The sequence below is a fragment of the Hyperoodon ampullatus genome, assembly GCF_949752795.1.
Source record: "Hyperoodon ampullatus genome assembly, chromosome: 11".
Lineage (NCBI taxonomy): Eukaryota > Metazoa > Chordata > Mammalia > Artiodactyla > Ziphiidae > Hyperoodon > Hyperoodon ampullatus.
Window position 1 is genome coordinate 18,280,382 of NC_136924.1, and position 19,130 is coordinate 18,299,511.

Genomic DNA, 19,130 nt, shown 5'->3' on the forward strand with positions numbered 1-19,130 from the left:
CTTTATCCATTCACCTCTTGACCACCAAGTGTCTTTCAATTTCTGCATCTGTTTTATGTCCCCTTCCTTGATTTTTCTTTCTTATTTAGTATCCAATTTGTTTATGCATGCAGTCTGGGTTTTTCCCTCTTTGTAATTGTAAGTTAGGTTATGGGAAAACAAATTAGCAAGCCATTATATAGCCCCGTATCTAAATCACTGCTGTATTCTAAGATTTCTTTCCATGATTCATAACATTGTTCATGTTTATCTTTTATTTCTGTTCCATTAGGTAGATACTTTAGTTCAAGCCCCACCTTGAAATTTTTCTATAATGGCTTTCAGTACCTGTTTCTTTCCTGCATGTTTCATGTTGCTGCAGTTTTTTTGCCATCTTTTGTTCATAACCAAATCGCTGAAGTTATGAAAATCCTCTGTGGATGTGTAACATGAAGGGGGCAAGACTGAAGGCAAGAAGCCCATTGGGGAGTCTTAAAACCAAACATGTTATCTCCAGACATTTTTGCCTAGTACCCCACCTATGTTTAATCTTATTACTTACTTAATCTTTAATTACTGCTAATTAGATTTGACTGCTAATTAATTTAAACTCTATGGTATGTCTTGTCCCATCAGGATTTCTAGGCACTTTCAGTTATAAGCAGACTTTAATTAGACACAATTGATTATCCCAATGTCTCTCCTAATAAAGAGTTCAACAGGAAAACTCCAGATGCTAGCTTATGTATATAAAGAAAATTTTAACCTGTAGGCATTATCCTTGTGATGCATCATCTTTCAAAATTTTAAATAAGCTAATGTGTGATTACTGATACTCAACAAGTATTTATTTGGTATCTACATATATATTTTGGATTAATGTAAGCCATTTTCAAATGTTGGTTTCTAGATGTTAGCACCTCTTAAACATCAGGCAGTATATAGAAGGATGTTTTACTAAATATTTAACAATTTTAGATTTATAACAGAAGAATGGGACCCATTGTGAATTTAATAATTAGAGATATATAACATCTTTCTAAACATTTTTTAAAATTTATTTTTATTTATTTTTGGTTGCATTGGTCTTTGTTGCTGTATGCGGGCCTTCTCTAGTTGCGGCGAGCGGGGGCTACTCTTTGTTCTGGTGCACGGTCCTCTTATTGCGATGGCTTCTCTTGTTGTGGAGCATGGGCTCTAGGTGCATGGACTTCAGTAGTTGTGGCACACGGGCTCAGTAGTTGTGGCTTGCGGGCTCCAGAGCGCAGGCTCAGTAGTTGTGGCTTACGGGCTTAGTTGCTCCACAGCATGTGGAATCTTCCCAGACCAGGGCTCGAACCCACGTCCCCTGCATTGGCAGGCGGGTTCTTAACACTGCGCCACCAGGGAAGCCCCCATAACATCTTTTTAAATATGTTACTGAAAGGTATAAAATGCTTGTTTAAGAAATATTTTTAAACAATTCAGAAGTATTTAAAGTATAAAATAAAAATCTTTTTTTATACCTACTAATGCCCTATTCCCCGTAGATGAACACTGTTAAACTCTACCTATGTGAACAGCCCAACCTCATATTATACTCAATTTTGTGCTTTTTTTTTTTTTTTTTTTTTGCGGTACGCGGGCTTCTCACTGCTGTGGCCTCTCCCATTGCGGAGCACAGGCTCCGGACGCGCAGGCTCCGGACGCGCAGGCTCAGCGACCATGGCGCACGGACCCAGCCGCTCCGTGGCATGTGGGATCCTCCCAGACCGGGGCACGAACCCGTGTCCCCTGCATCGGCAGGCGGACTCTCAACCACTGCGCCACCAGGGAAGCCCCAATTTTGTGCTTTTTAAACTCCAATAAAGTAGAACACTTTGCTGAGAGTACAAGTTTTTGTTAAAGAGGCCAGACTGACTCAAATCATCTTGTCTCTGCTACTTACTAGCTAGTTATTCAATCTTATTATCTATTAAAGAAAGTAGAATTAATAATGCCTAATTCACTTGGTGTTTTTGAGATAAAATATAATCATTTAAGTTAAGCACCTGGCATACAGTATATGTACAGTAATAATGTGGTAATGATAATTATTAACATTGTCTCCTACTCATAGTTTTTCTCCTATTCTTTTAGAAGCATCTTTTTTTTTTTTTTTTTGACTGTGCCACTTGGCTTGTGGCATCTCAGTTCCCCGACCAGGGACTGAACCTGGGCCATGACAGTGAAAGTGCCAAATCCTAACCACTAGACCACCAGGGAACTCCCTGAAGCATCTTTTCTTAAATAGGCTCTTTTGAGGTATAATTTACATACTTCAAATTTACCAGTTTTAAGTATACAACTTCATGAGTTTTGACAAAATGTTTTAAGTAAAGCATTCACCAGTTTAAGTACACAGTTCGATGCATTTTAACAAATGTATACAGTTGTATAATTGTTACCGAAAATGGGGGTCCAGCTACTTGCCACTCAAAAGCCAATAAAGAGGCAAGGTTGGTGGAAAGGAAAGTTTGCTTTATTTTGGAGGCTGGCACCCAGGGTGGGGGTGGTTTACTGCTGCCTGTCCAAAGGCTGAGCCCCCCACTGACTATCAGTGGGCAAAAGCTTTTATAGACAGAGGGAGGGAGCTACATGCAAAAACATCACAGTCAGCTCTGACAGTCATCTTGAAATTGGTTATCAGTGGTCTGGCCAGCATCATCTTGATTGTTTTAAGTACAGTTAATCTTCAGTTCCAGGGTCGGTTTGTTCCCATTTCTTTGAGGCCAGCTCTCGGAATTGTGGCAGCTTATGTCATGGCTACAGTCTGCTCATCATGTAATTAACTTCTTCCTCCTGGTGGGGGTTTCAGTATCTATAAGACAGCTCACAGGACACGGCTCAGAATATTATCTACAGCCCTTGAAGAGGAACTGAAGGTCCTTGACTACGCTTAATGACTAAACTTGTCTTGTTGGGCTGTTAGTCTTGTTGGGCTGTTTTCCTTTGTTTCTGCATTTTCTCACTTCTCTGATTAAACCTATTCTTTGGCTAAAGTTTTTCCACAGACATAAGGCAGGCTGAGGACATGGGGGGCAAGGACCATAGCATCCTGCTACGTTTCATAATCACTACTACAATCATAATATAGACTATTCTCATAGCTCCAGAAAGTTCTTCCATGCCCTATTGCAGTCAGTTCCCTTCCTATAACCCTCACCCTGGGCAATTACTTCTCTGCTTTCTTTCACTTTCCAGAATTTCATGGATTTCTGGAATTTCATGTTTTACCCTTTCTAGAATTTCATGTAAATGGAATTATACAGTACGTAACTTTTTGTGTCTGACTTATTTCACTATGTACAATGCTTTCAAGATTCATCCATGTTGTTGTGTATACCAGTAGTTTGTCCCTTTTTACTTCTGAGTAGTATTCCCTTGTATGGATAGACCACAGTTTGTTTATCTATTAACCAGTTGGACATTTTGGGTTCTTTCCAGTTTTTTGGCTGTAAATAAAGCTGCATAAACATTCAAGTACAAGTCATTGTATGGACATGTTTTTATTTCTCTTAAGTAAATATCTAGGGGTAGGATCACTTGGTCATGTGATAAGGACATGTTTAAATTCATGAGCCACAGTTAAAGTGGCTGAACCATTTTACATTCCCACTTAGCAGTGCGAGAGTTCTAGTTGCTCTACATCCTTCTCAACACTTGGTATCATCAGTTTTTAAAATTTCAATCATTCTGTTGGGTGAGTAGTAGTATTTAATTGCGGTTTTAATTTATGTTGCCCTAATGAATTACTAATCATTTTGAGCATCTTTTCATGTGCTTATTGGCAATGCATACATCTGTTTTTTTTGTTTTTTTTGTTTGTTTGTTTCTTGGTTAAGTATCTGTACAAATCTTTTGCCTATTTTTTATTTTATTTTTATTTATTTATTTATTTTTTTGCGGTACGCGGGCCTCTCACTGTTGTGGCCTCTCCCGTTGCGGAGCACAGGCTCCGGATGCGCAGGCTCAGCGGCCATGGCTCACGGGCCTAGCCGCTCCGCGGTATGTGGGATCTTCCCGGACTGGGGCACGAACCCGTGTCCCCTGCATCGGCAGGCGGACTGTCAACCACTGTGCCACCAGGGAAGCCCTTGCCTATTTTTTAAAAAGCAGATTGGTTTTCTTATTAAGGTGTAAAACTTGTGGATCAAAGTCCTTTATGAGACAAATGTTTTGCAAGTATTTTCTCCCTGTCTGTGGCTTGGTTTTTCATGTCCTTAATAGTGTATTTTGAAGATCAGAAGTTTTTTAATTTTGGTGAAGTTCAGTTTACAAATTTTTCAGGCTTTTTGCATCCTACTCAAAAAATCTTTGCCTAACCTAAGGTCACTAAGACTTTCTCCTATGTTTTCTTCCCAAAGTTTTAATTTTTATGTATGGTGTGAGGCATAGGTTGGGGATCTTTTTTTTTTGCATATGTATATCCAGTTGTCCCAACACCACTAGTTGAAAATATTATCTTTCCCCATTAAATTGCCCTAACACCTTTATTGAAACCATATATGTGGGTCCTGGACTCTATTTTGTTCCATTAATATATGTTCGTCTTTGGAATACCACACAGTTTTGGCTATTATAACTAAAGTCTTGAAACCAGGTAGAGTAAGTCTTCTAATTTTGTTCTTTTTTAAAAAGTTGTCTCAGCAGTCATAGGTCTTTTGCATTTTCTTACAACTTTTAGAATCAGCTTATCCGTTTCTACAAAAAGCCTGCTGGGATTTTGAAGGAGATTGCATTCAGTCTCTAGATCAATTTCAGGAAAATTGATGTCTTAACAGTACTGAATTGTCCCATTGATTAAAATAGTATATTTCTCCATTATTTAGGTCTTTTAAAAAATATCACTTAACAGTGTTTTGTAGTTTGCAGTGTATGAATATTGTACATTTTTTGTTAAATTTATCTCAAACATTTTGTATTCTTTATGCTATTGTAAATAGTATTTTTAATTTAAATTTTCAGTGGATTATTATTCATATGTAGAAATACAGTGGATTCTTGTATATTGACATTGTATCCTGTGATCTTGAGATAATTCTAGTAGCTTTTTATTTTTTTTCAATTTTATTTTATTTTTTTTATACAGCAGGTTCTTATTAGTTACCTATTTTATACATGTTAATGTATATATGTCAATCCCAATCTCACAATTCATCCCACCCCCCAACCCGCCCCAGCTTTCCCCCGCTTGGTGTCCGTACGTTTGTTCTCCACATCTGTGTCTCTATTTCTGCCTTGCAGACTGGCTCATCTGAACCATTTTTCTAGATTCCACATATATGCGTTAATATACGATATTTGTTTTTCTCTTTCTGACTCAGTTCACTCTGTATGCCAGTCTCTAGATCCATCCACGTCTCTACAAATGACCCAACTTCGTTCCTTTTTATGGCTGAGTCATATTCCATTGTATATATGTACCACATCTTCTTTATCCATTCATCTGTCGATGGGCATTTACGTTGCTTCCATGACCTGGCTGTTGCAAATAGTGCTGCAGTGAACACTGGGGTGCATGTGTCTTTGGGGTGCATGTGTCTTTTTGAATTATGGTTTTCTCTGGGTATATGCCCAGTAGTGGGATTGCTGGGTCATATGATAATTCTGTTTTTAGTTTTTTAAGGAACCTCCATACTATTCTCCATAGTGGCTGTATCAATTTACATTCCCACCAACAGTGCAAGAGGGTTCCCTTTTCTCCACACCCTCTCCAGCATTTGTTGTTTGTAGATTTTCTGATGATGCCCATTGTAACTGGTGTGAGGTGATACCTCATTGTAGTTTTGATTTGCATTTCTCTAGTAATTAGTGATGTTGAGTAACTTTTCATGTGCCTCTTGGCCATCTGTATGTCTTCCTTGGAGAAATGTCTATTTAGGTCTTTTGCCCATTTTTTTTTTTAAATTTATTTAGTTTGGCTGTGTTGGGTCTTTGTTGCTGCACGCAGGCTTTCTTTAGTTGCGGCGAGCAGGGACTACTCTACGTTGCAGTGGGCAGGCTTCTCACTGTAGTGGCTTCTCTTGTTGCAGAGCATGGGCTCTAGGCGTGAGGGCTGCAGTAGTTTTGGCACTTGGGCTCAGTAGTTGTGGCTTGTGGACTTCAGAGCGCAGGCTCAGTAGTTGTAGCACACAGGCTTAGTTGCTCTGCGGCATGTGGGATCTTCCTGGACCAGGGCTCAAACCTGTGTCCCCTGCATTGGCAGGCAGATTCTTAACCACTGCGCCACCAGAGAAGCCCCTTCTGCCCATTTTTTGATTGGGTTTTTTGGTTTTTTAATATTGGAGCTGCATGAGCTGTTTATATATTGGAGATTAATCCTTTGTCCATTGATTTGTTTGCAAATATTTTCTCCCATTCTCAGTGTTGTCTTTTCATCTTGTTTATAGTTTCCTTTGCTGTGCAAAAGCTTTTAAGTCTCATCAGGTCCCATTTGTTTATTTTTCTTTTTATTTCCATTACTCTAGGAGGTGGGTCAGAAAAGATCTTGCTGTGATTTATGTCATAGAGTGTTCTTCCTGTGTTTTCCTCTAAGAGTTTTATAGTGTCTGGCCTTACGTTTAGGTCTTTAATCCATTTTGAGTTTATTTTTGTGTATGGTGTTAGGGAGTGTTCTAATTTCATTCTTTTACATGTAGCTGTCCTGTTTTCCCAGCACCACTTATTGAAGAGACTGTCTTTTCTCCATTGTATATCCTTGCCTCCTTTGTCATAGATTAGTTGACCATAGGTGTGTGGGTTTATCTCTGGGCTTTCTATCCTGTTCCATTGATCTACATTTCTGTTTTTGTGCCAGTACCATATTGTCTTTATTACTGTAGCTTTGTAGTATAAAGTCCGGGAGCCTGATTCCTCCAGCTCCGTTTTTTTCCCTCAAGATTGCTTTGACTTCTTGGACTAGGCCTCAAACCCATGTCCCCTGCATTGGCAGGTGGATTCTTAGCCACTGTGCCAGCAGGGAAGCTCATACTTAATGTTTAAATACCCACTAAAACTGGGAAAAGGGCAATGATGTCCACACTCAACACTTATACTCAGCAGTGTACTAAAGGTCCTAAGCAGTGCAATAGGACAAGAGAAAGAAATAAAAAGCATACAGATTGTAAAAGGAGAAGTAAAATTGTCTTTATTCAATGATGGCATGATCATCTATGCAGAAAACTCCTAGGAACATATTAAAAAGCAGCCAAAAATAAATAAATTAATTTAAAAAATCATCTAAACATTAAGTATGATGTTCAGTATGGGTCTTTTTTTTTTTTTAATAAATTTTATTTACTTATTTATTTTTGTCTGAGTTGGGTCTTCATTGCTGCGCGCGGGCTTTCTCTAGTTGTGGTGAGCCAGGGCTAGCTACTCTTTGTTGTGGCATGCGGGCTTCTCATTGCGGTAGCTTCTCTTGTTGCAGGGCACAGGCTCTAGGCGCACGGGCTTCAATAGTTGCGGCATGCAAGCTCAGTAGTTGTGGCGCATGGGCTTAGTTGCTCTGCGGCATGTGGGATCTTCCTGGACCAGGGATCAACCCCATGTCCCAGGCATTGGTAGGCGGATTCTCAACCACTGTGCCACCAGGGAAGCCAGTATGGGTCTTTTTGTAGATGCCCTTTATCAGGTTGAGAAGGTCCCTCCTATTCCTAGTATGGAGAGTTTTTATCATGAATGGGTGTTGAATTTTGTTTGACGCTTTTCCTGTATTTTTTAAGATGATCATATACTTTTTCTTGTTTAGTCTTTAATATGATGGAGTAAATTGAATGATTTTAAATGTGAACCAACCTTTCATTCCTTGGCTAAACCCCAGTTGATCATGATATATTATTTTTTTAATGTATTGTTAGTTGTGATTTGTTAAAATTTTGGGTAGAATTTTTACATCTTTGTTTTTAGGGATATTGGTCCATATTTTATAATATTTTCCCCTGGTTTTGGTATCAAGTAATGCTTGTATGTTAGAATGAGTTTAGAAGTATTCCCTCCCCTTCAGTTTTTTTGCAAGAGTATTTGTAGGATGGTTATTATTTCTTTCTCAATGTTAGAATTCACCAGTGAAGCTGTATGGGTCTGGAGTTTTCTTTGTGGGAGGATTTTTAACTACAAATCCAATTACTGTAGTCAATAGCTAGGGCTATTCAGTTTATTTGTTTCGTCTTGAGGGAACTTTGGTAGTTTATATCAAGGTATTTGCCCATTTCATCTAAATTGTATATTTGTTCATATTTTCTCATTCTTTTAATATTTTTATAATCTGTAGTGAACTCACATTCCTTATTCCTGGCATTGTTGTTTTGATCTTTTTGAGAACCAGCTGTTGGTTTAATTGATTCTATTGTTTTTCTGTTTTTTATTTCATAAATTGTTTGCTCTCTGTTATTTTATTCCTTCTGCTTATTCTGGGTTTAATTTGTTCTTTTTCCTCTTTCTTAAGGCTTATTGTTTGGAAGTCTCTTCTTTAAGCATTTAATGCTATAAATTTCCCTTTCAGCCCTCTTTTAGCTACATCCCAGCAATTTTGATACGTTTTGTTTTTCATTCAGTTCAAACTACTTTCTAATTTCCCTGTGATTTCTTCTTTGACCCAAGAGTTATTTAGCAGTGTGTTAATTTCCAGGTGTTTTGAATTTTTCCTATATCTTTTTAAAAATTTGCTTATTTCTTTTGGCTGCACTGGGTCTTAGTTGCGGCATGCAGGATCTTTAGCTGCGGGATCATGGTGTGTGGACTCTTAGTTGTGACATGCGGGCTACTTAGTCGTGACACGTGTGTGGGATCTAGTTCCCCGAGTAGGAATCGTACCTGGGTCCCCTGCATTGGGAGTGCAGAGTCTTACCCACTGGACCACCAGGGAAGTCCCTTCAATATCTTTCTGTTCCTGGTTTCTACTTTAATTCTGTTGTGATCACGAAACATACTTTGTATGGTTTCAGTCTTTAAATTAATTGAGATTTGTTTAATGTCGCAGATTATTGTCTGCCTTAGTGAATGTGTATTTGAAAAGAAAGTATATATTGTGCCATGGTTGGGGGTAGTTTTCTAAAAATATTAATTAGGGCTACTTGGCTGGTAGTAGTGTTCAAGTTTTCTACAGCCTTACTAATTTTCTGTTTGTTTAATCAGTTATTATGAGAGGAATGTTGAAATCTGCAACTGTAATCACAGATTTTTCCGTTTCTCCTCCCAGTTCTGTTTTGTCTTCAGATATTTTGAAGCTCTGTTATTAAGTGTATATTCATTTATTATTGTTATATTCTCTTGATAAATCGACACCTTATCTTTATGAAGTGTTCTTTTTTATTTCCACTGATATTTCTTATTATGAAATCTAATTTGTCTAGTATTAATATAGCCTGTTCAGCCTTCTTTTGATTAGGGTTCGCATGATATATCTGTTTCTATTCTTTTACTTTTAACCTACATGTGTCTTTATATTTAGAGTGTTGTGTTTTTTTAACATGGTATAATATTTATTTATTTATTTTTGAAGTTTTTAAGTTTTTATTGGAATATAGTTGACTTACAATATTGTGTTTGTTTCAGGTGTACAGCAGAGTGAATCAGTTATGTGTGTGTGTGTGTGTGTGTGTGTGCGCGCAGATTTTTCGGATTCTTTTCCCATATAGGTTATTACAGAATATTGAGTAGAGTTCCCTGTGCTATACAGTAGGTCCTTGTCAATCTATTTTATATGTAGTAGTGTGTATATGTTAATTGCAATCTCCTGATTTATCACTCTCCCACTTGTTTCCCCTTTGATAACCATAAGTTTGATTTCAAGATCTGTGAGTCTGTTTCTGTTTTGTAAATAAGTTCATTTGTATCATTTTTAAAATTAGATTCTACATATAGATATGCTATTATATGATATTCTTTCTGTGTCTGACTTACTTCACTTAGCATGGTAATCTCTAGGTCCATCCGTGTTGCTGCAAATGGCATTATTTCATTCTTTTTTATGGCTGAGTAAAATTCCATTGTATATATGTACCACATCTTCTTTATCCATTCCTCTTGTTGATGGACATTTAGGTGGCTCCCATGTCTTGGCTGTTGTAAATAGTGCTGCAGTGAACATTGGGGTGCATGTATCTTTTTGAATTACGTTTTTCCCCAGATATTTGCCCAGGAGTGAGATTGCTAGATGATATGGTAGTTCTATTTTTAGTTTTTTAAGGAACCTCTGTCTGTTCTCCATAATGGTTGTGCCAGTTTACATTCCAAGAACAGTGGGGGAGGGTTCCCTTTTCTCCACACCCTCTCCAGCATTTATTGTTTGTAGATTTTTTGATGATGGCCATTCTGACCAGTGTGAGGTGATACCTTAGTGAAATTTTGATTTACATTTCTCTAATAATTAGTGATGTTGAGCATCTTTTCATGTGCTTTTTGGCCATCTGTTTGTCTGTCTTTGGAGAAATGTCTATTTAGATCTTCTGTCCAATTTTTGATTGGGTTTTTTGCTTTTTGATATTGAGCAGCATGAGCTGTTTGTATATTTTGGAGATTAGTCCCTTGTTGGTTGCATTGTTTGCAAATATTTTCTCCCATTCTGTGGGTTGTCTTTTCATTTTGTTCATGGTTTCCTTCGTTGTGTAAAATTTTTTTAAGTTTAAAGTGGGTCTTTTTTAATGAATAGAATATAGTTGGATTTTGCTTTTTTATCCAATGTGACTTCTCATTTCAGTGTCAAGTCATCTTAAGTGCTTTCTGTTTTGATTTTCAGGACTTTCACTCTTCCTCTGCCATTTGCTCTTAGCTCACTTTTTTCATGAAACTTAATTTGATTATAGTCACTTTGAATAGCTACTATACCCCTGTTAGCATAACTATATGCAACATATTAGATATTAGATATCTGTTATTAGAGATCTGTTAATGTTATATTTGTGGGTAATTTTTTGTTTTCATCGTTTGCTCTCGATTATTCTGTCTTTATCAGGAATGCAACTTCTGTTTTGTAGTTTTCCAGAAGACCTCTAATACAATATCTTTAATACAGTGTATGTGTGTTAAGTTACTGTCTGATGGAATATTATCTTACCTAATTATCTTCACAGCTTCTTGAAGGTGTTCAGTTTTCCTTTGAGACCACACTTTATGCTAGTCTTTTTTTTTTTTTTTTTTTTTTTTGCGGTACATGGGCCTCTCAGTGCTGTGGCCTCTCCCATTGCAGAGCACAGGCTCCGGACGTGCAGGCTCAGTGGCCATGGCTCACGGGCCCAGCTGCTCTGTGGCATGTGGGATCCTCCCGGACCAGGGCACGAACCCGTGTCCCCTGCATCGGCAGGCGGACTCTCAACCACTGCGCCAGCAGGGAAGCCCTATGCTAGTCTTTGGGTTGGTCCGCTGGTAAATTTCCCAGTGATTCTTGGAATTTTTATTCCCAGAGTTCAGCTATCAAGTCATGTGGATTTATCTAATTTCCATTTTATCTAGGTAGGTCACCTGTGGATTAAGATGTTCTTCATTATCAAATTCTGAATCAAGGTCAGCAGAGGCTTTATGATCCCAGGCTGTTGCCCACCTCATCCAATCCCGAACCTACCTGCATTGAATTACTGGCCTCACCCAAGGTGGGGTGGACTGAGAGTATAGGTAGTATGACTATACAGAATTGATGCTGAAATAGTCTAGTAGGCAATAAACACTGGAGATTAGATTATCTCAAGTCTGGAGATCAAAGGTTAAAATTGTTACCACTGAATTTATGATTTGGATATTACTGTTTCCTAATCCTGGTGATCCTGTTTGCTTTAGGATGGCAGTTCAAAGAGTCTTAGATTTAGGCTTTATACTGAAACTGGATACTAGAACTGTTTGAATTTTTAGTGTGAGAGATTAGTGGTGAGGAAATCCAGGACATTGGGTTTGAGGTTAAATTGAACTTTTAGTTCCCTGCTCTCTGCCTTTGCCTGAATGACTATTTTTATATTCAGTTGTGCAAAGGTTGATTTAAAAAAATAGCATATGTAACCATGAGGCTCCTGCTACTTCCTGTTTGATGATATTACAGGTGATGAAAGCAAATTAGACTAGCTTAGCCACTGCATTATAATTTACCTGAACTAATGGGGCTTCGAACATATTCTTTGAAAGGTGCTCCTTATGCAAATCAATTTTTTTGTACTCCTGTAGCAATTTGCATTAGATAGCTCCTCTGTAAATAGTTGCTGGGGACATGATTCTGAGTTGTTTTGCCCTTCTCTGCAACCCCTGAGGTATCTCCTGTCGGCCTCTCGTGTTGCCCAGTACTCAGGAAGCAGGACATATCAGTGCCCTCACTTGCCAGCACCTGTGTACAAGCTCTTTTTCCTTTTTTCAGTCTTCCTCAATTGGCATGAAAAAAATAAAGTCAGTGGAGCATTCCTTCCATTATAATTCTTTGCAAAATACATCATTTTAGCAATATGGCAGAGTTCCTAATGGTTTTCTTTGAATTTTCCATTATTTTTCTCATTAATTCAATCTTAATAAGTTTGTTGAAACTCTTTTTATGTACTCAAAGTTCATATACTGTCTTGGTTTCTCTTGCTGATTCCATTTCATTTCCCTTATCTCTGCTCTAAATTTTGGAGTTTCCCAAGGATCAGTCCTTGGTTCTCTCCTCTTTTCTGTCCCATTCCCTAAGACAGTGATCTCATCCAGTCTCATGGCTTTAAATACCATCTGCATTGGCTCCCGAATGTATCTCTTCCTGTCCCTTCACCTCCAGACCTGTATATCCACGGGCCTACTTGTCTAATGGACACCCCTAACTTAACGTGTCTCTAACTGAGCTTTTCGTGGTCCCTCACAAACCAGCTTCTTTTGCAGCCTTCCCTGTCTCAGTTAATGCCAGTTCCATTGTTCTAGCTGCTTGGGCCAGAAATCTTGGTGCCATTTTTGACTTTTCTTTGTGTCTCACACCCAACATCTTGTCTATCAGCAAATCCTGTTGGCTCTATCTCCAAAATGTATCCAGATTTGACCATTTATCGCCATTCCGTCTGCCATCATCCTGGTACACGCCACCATCTTTTGCCTGGTTCATAGAAGTGGCTTTCTAACTGGTCTCCCTACTTCTGCCTTTGCTTCCCTGCGGTCTGTTCTTAGCACACAGCCAGAGTAATCCTGTTAAAAGTTCCATTAGGTCTTATAATTTTTCTGTTGAAAACCCTCCAACAGCTTTGCATCTCACTTAGAGAAAAGCTATAGGCCTTAACTATTATCTACTAGAACCTATGTGATCTGACCCTCTTTCACCTTTCCATTCTCATTTCCTACTATTCTCTTCCTTCTTCACTCTGTTCCAGCCACATGACCTCTTTTCTGTTCCTTGAACATGCCCTTCCTTCTACCTCAGAGCCCTTATACCTGCTATTTACTCTACATAGAATACTTTTTCCTACTGATATCAGCAAAGAGAGCTGTCTTACTTATTTTGCGTTTTTACTCACTGAAGCCTTCCCTGGTCAACTTGTTTCTCTTGTTTTTCTATCTAATACACTGGAATGTAATCTCCATGAGGGTGGGGATTTTGTCATGTTTTGTGTACCACAGAAACCTTAGCACCTAAAAATGGTGCCTGGCATGTGGTAGATGCTCCACACATTTAAAAATGAATGAATAAATGAATGAGCAAATGATTCTGATTTTCATAATATCTCTTAAAAAAGAAAATAGCTAACCTAACTCCACTAAATGTAAAGTTATGTTGAAAGAAAGAAGGATGGAAGGATTGAAAGAAGTCTGGATAGAAAGTAAGAAGGATCTGGAAAGTAATTCTAAATTTCTGAAATATAAAGCAATTCTATAAATGTATGAATAGCTGCACAACTTTATTTAAAGGACTACTTTAATATTTTTCCATGGAGGCAACAAAAATTAGCTACCACCATGAGTAGGAGACATTTGAACATCTAGCTGCATTGTGAACCAGGAGGTGAAGTTCTGTCTTGGACTAAGAACTGTAGACAAATCTTTTAGATATCACTGAGTCATTGTGTAATTTAAGAAGGGTAACAATATGTTTTGGTTTGCCAGGGACAGTCTCAGTTTAACTATTTTGTTAATTATTAATAGAGTGGGTTTTTATTCTTTAAAGGATCCCAGTTTGGATGATAAGTTATAAGGGCACCCTAAAATTCAGGTGCTTGCTTCTGAGTGATTATAGCATATATTGACATTCATGCATGATAAGAAATCTGTAAATGCTATTTAACATTTATTGAGCATATTTCAGAGTTTGACTTTGTTAGATTTAGGGCTATCAGGGTCTCAAGCATTTTCAGTCAGTCTTGAGTAGTGAAAATGGTTGAGCATTGTAAGCTGAATCACATTTTTATAGGATAATGCTTAGATTTTTAGGGCCACAGACTTCATTGAGAATCTGATGAAACCTATGAATCCACTGCCCAGAAAAACACATATAGAAAATTTTTATAAATAATTTCAGGAAGTTTGTGACTTCCCAAACCCCCCTATTCTGGTACCTAACTGCTTTGAGAGAACACCTTTCAGGGATACTGTTGGACTAGTAAAACCTTGATTATCTGACACATAACTGGAACCCTTAAGAAAACCATAATTTTCTCAATGCCAATATAAGCACATGTAGAAATGTTTATTTAGATAAGTGATATTATGCTATATGTATTATTCTACAACTTAGGGTTCCATGTTAGTATATACAGATATGCTTCATTTTTTTAAGTTAATTTCTGTATTTTGCAATTTGTCAAAAAATCAATATCAAAAAACAGTGTATAGGAAAGTTGCCTTATGAAACCTTAAAATAAGCAAAAAATACTGAAGATCATCTTTTTTTTTTTTTTAGTTCATTTATTTATTTAATTGGTTGTGCCAGGTCTTAGTTGCTGCAGGTGGGCTCCTTAGTTGTGGCTTGCTGGCTCCTTAGTTGCAGCACGTTGGCTCCTTAGTTGTGGCATGTGGGCTCCTTAGTTGTGTCATGCAAACTCTTAGTTGCAGCATGCATGTGGGATCTAGTTCCCTGACCAGGGATCGAACCCAGGCCCCCTGCATTGGGGGCACAGAGTCTTATCCACTGAGGCACCAGGGAAGTCCCCCCAGATCATCTTAATCACAACTAAAGAGCATAAGAACATGTCTTATCATTTATGGTGTAGAAATCTTTACATTGAATGTCCACACTAGCAAAAAAAAATTAAAAATTAGCTCAGACCAACTTGCAAGATTCTGGCCTTAAGGGAATTTTTGAAGAGAATTCATCACCGAAAGCAAATGTACTCTATGCAGACATTTTCTTAACTCAATAAAGAAAATAAGGAAATGTTGAGAAGAAGAAAGAATTCTCCATGGCGAAATCACTTAGTCACTGCTAACAATGCATTTTATTTCTCTTTTTCTTTCTATACATAAATTTTATTAGTTTGCATAAATTTTTACATGGTTTTAATCATACTGTATATATAAATTTGCATCCTGTATCATCCCTTTCCTCATTAATATTTTAATATTAAAATAGTTAATATTTTAACTGCTTACTTATTGCTTTAGGATAGATTTCCAGAAGAGGAATTACTAGGTCAAAAATTACAATTATTAAAAAAAATTTTTTTAAATATTGCCATACTGGTTTTCAAAAGTGTTATACTGATTAATACTTTAAGCAGTTGGGTCTGATATTACTTGCTTCACCATACTCATACTTGGATTGTGCATTATAATTTTTAAAATATTTGTGATTGCAAAAAAAATAAAAACGTTTCTCACTGTTTTAATTTGCATTTCTTCCATTTTTGTGATATTGCACATTTTTCCATATACATAGTACTAATCGTATTTTATTATTAAAACATGATCTTGCAGCTTTAGAGGCCTCCATTTAGAGCTGATCATCCCCTTTTGAATAAAACTTTAATAGAGCACGTTCTGCATGTTCACAATGTTTAAGGAACAGTCATCCAGATTGCCATGTTGAAACTACCTCAAGATCTGAAAAAAGACTTTCCAAATGCTTAATTAATAGAAGATAATTTTCACAGCAGGAAAATGTGACTTATTATTAAGAAGTATCTTCTACCTGAGGTGTGTCTAACTGTGTGTGTGTGTGTATTAGGTTTCACTGATTTTTTTGAATACCAGTAAACAGCAGGGTAATAGAAATTTGATATTTCTATCAGGAACAGTTGACTTTTATTAAAATAATCTTAAATATTTTCTTCTTTTCAAGGTATCATAGACGTCGTAGGAAACTGAATCCTCCAAAAGACAGATGATATTGAGGTTTTCAGGAATCAAAGAGAAATGTTATCCTGCGTCTCATTTGCCATTTGAGAAAATACAATTGGGTATATTAACTAATATGTTACATAGTAAAATAATAAAATGTCTTCTTATATATTAGAATGTGTATTTCTTTATATATATTAAGTAATTCTGGATTTCACATTCTTATTTACGGAAGCCTATTTTTATTTTCCTTTTGAGTTATTAAAGTCTACTATTTATTTTTATGTGCCTAGTATGATTAAGTACTTTTACATTATCAGCCATATTAGTAGTATAAGTATGATTAATAAAAACGTGCATGATTCTCCTGAAGATTTTTACACTGCCTTTGAAAAGAAACTCATGAGATCCACACAGAAAATAGATGTTACAATGTTTCCGTTTTTGTGGCTCTAGGAAATAATTAGTTACATTTTAATCAGTTTCTACTACCTGCTAGGTCCTTAGTTTACATTATTATTAAATTCTCACAATAGTCCTTTGAAGAAAGTGCATCATCCCCATTTTACAGATAAGGCTAAGTGACTTGAAGCCTACCTACCTAGCAAGTGGGAGAGCCAGGATCCAAACTGTCCAGAGCCTTTTTTACAAGGCATCAATCACTATGACAAGAGGTGTTTTCTTTCACCCAAGAATGTGCTTTCCTAGAAAGAATATTATATTATTCATTTTGAGGTTTTTTTTCTGGCTGTCTTAAAAATTATGCTTGCTTCAGAGCACATGCAACTCTGTGATTAAAATGTTAATATAGGGCTTCCCTGGTGGCGCAGTGGTTGAGAGTCTGCCTGCCGATGCAGGGGACGCGGGTTCGTGCCCCGGTCCGGGAAGATCCCACATGCCGCGGAGCGGCTAGGCCCGTGAGCCATGGCTGCTGAGCCTGCGCATCCGGAGCCTGTGCTCTGGAACGGGAGAGGCCACAACAGTGAGAGGCCCGCGTACCGCAAAAAAAAAAAAAAAAAAAAGTTAATATTACTAAACTAGTCTTACAAAAATGTTAATAGTCTGTTCTGTTGATTATCCCTACCAGCTTATATATGATCCTTAATAGCATTGATGCCCCTGTGATTTCTATTTAGGAGGTGAGGAGTCTTTCTTAAGAAGGTGAAAAGGTGCTTTATTCAAACTTGTGCAATATTTGTGATATTTTAAAATTTGGTGTGAAAAATGATTTCACATTCAAAGTCTATTGCTTAATCTAGCTCTTTGAATAAAGGAAGGTGAAGGGTCAAGTGTTGAGTAAAATGTAAGGAATAGTGAATAGGAAAGAGTAAAGAAAATAATTAATAATGGCCACCCTCTATTACAGAAAGGAAGTGGGTTTTTTTTGTTTTGGTTTGGGTTTTTTAGATGTTGGGGGTAGGAGTTTTTTATTAATTTATTTTGCTGTGTTGGGTCTTCGTTTCTGTGTGAGGGCTTTCTCTAGTTGTGGCAAGCGGGGCCACTCTTCATCTCGGTGTGTGGGCCTCTCACTATCGCGGCCTCTCTTATTGCGGAGCACAGGCTCCAGACGCGCAGGCTCAGTAGTTGTGGCTCATGGGCCTAGTTGCTCCGCGGCATGTGGGATCTTCCCAGACCAGGGCTCGAACCTGTGTCCCCTGCATTAGCAGGCAGACTCTCAACCACTGCGCCACCAGGGAAGCCTGAAAGGAAGTGTTTTTAAGTGGTTTATGCTCTTTTCATTAATATATTATTCATTTGGGGGGAAAGATCAAAGGAAAAACAAGTCAATAGAATTTGATAATGAGAAATATTAACTGGCTATGTTTGGTGACATCGCTTCGAAAACAGTTTTTTTCTGGTTGATTTATATCCAAATTTTTACAAAGATTGAGATATGCCATGTATTAAAAGTAGGAAGAATAAAAACTAAATTAATTAAATAACAAATTTTCTTCTAAGTACAAGGATCTACTAAGTAGAGATTGTTCAATTGTAAGATGCCCAAACCACACATTCACATGTCAGTGCTTTGGAGAATTAACTTAGTTTTTGTTGTACTGGAAATATAGTACATTGTAGTTAACACTGTAGTTCCTGGAATTTTGGTCTTCATGAGTTGCTGAATAAGTACGTATCTCATCACCACTATCACTTCCCCTCTGCGTCTCCACCTCAGAGGAGTAACCTATTATCCACTATCACTAACACTTTATGAAAGGTCAGTTTGTTTTTTTCAGAAATTTAAAAAGTACATAAAGTCTGATGGTTCTTTAAATGGAATAAATTTAATGAAATAAATTTAATGAAATAATAAATTTCATGAAAATCTTACTACCCGGTTCTTACTCTCATATTTCCTTCCATTGGTGATGTGGATTAACACACTTCAAATTCATAAAAAGCATTGTCAGTGAAACCACCAGAGGGCACTCTCACATAGGGTTTAATTTGAACATTCCTCAACCAAAGGATAGTCTCTTAACATTCAACAGACAATATGTGGATTTCTTTAGGTAAGAATGACTAGTAGAGTAAATGACCTAGTGAAATTAAGTGTGGCCGTTATTGTATTCATTCTATTGATCTAGTCATTAAGCATTTATTGAACCCCTACTACATATGGAGAGGCATTATACTTTTTGGCAGGCCAATAACAAAAAAATGGGTCCTTCTTAAGGAGCATAGTATCTACTTAACTAGTATCTATTGAGCTACTTAACTTTTCTAATGACGTTGCTTTTTCTTTTTTTTTTTTTAATTAATCTTTGGCTGTGTTGGGTCTTTGTTGTTGCGCACAGGGTTTCTCTAGTTGCAGCGATGGGGGCTACACTTCGTAGCAGTGTGCGGGCTTCTCCTCGCGGTGGCTTCTCTTGTTGCGGAGCACGGGCTCTAGGCACGTGGGCTCAGTAGTTGTGGCTCGCGGGCGCTAGAGCACAGGCTTAGTA

General features: G+C 37.4%; 1 protein-coding gene across 1 annotated transcript in view; it reads left to right on the forward strand.

Annotated features, from left to right (window-relative positions):
- MRPL42 (mitochondrial ribosomal protein L42) overlaps positions 1-16,354 on the forward strand; it is a 31,635-nt gene extending 15,281 nt beyond the window's left edge. The window contains exon 5 of the mRNA XM_079714309.1: positions 16,187-16,354. Coding sequence (XP_079570435.1) covers positions 16,187-16,232 — 46 coding nt within the window. The 3' untranslated portion in view covers positions 16,233-16,354. The remainder of the gene's footprint in view (positions 1-16,186) is intronic.
- Positions 16,355-19,130: the final 2,776 nt, after the last annotated feature.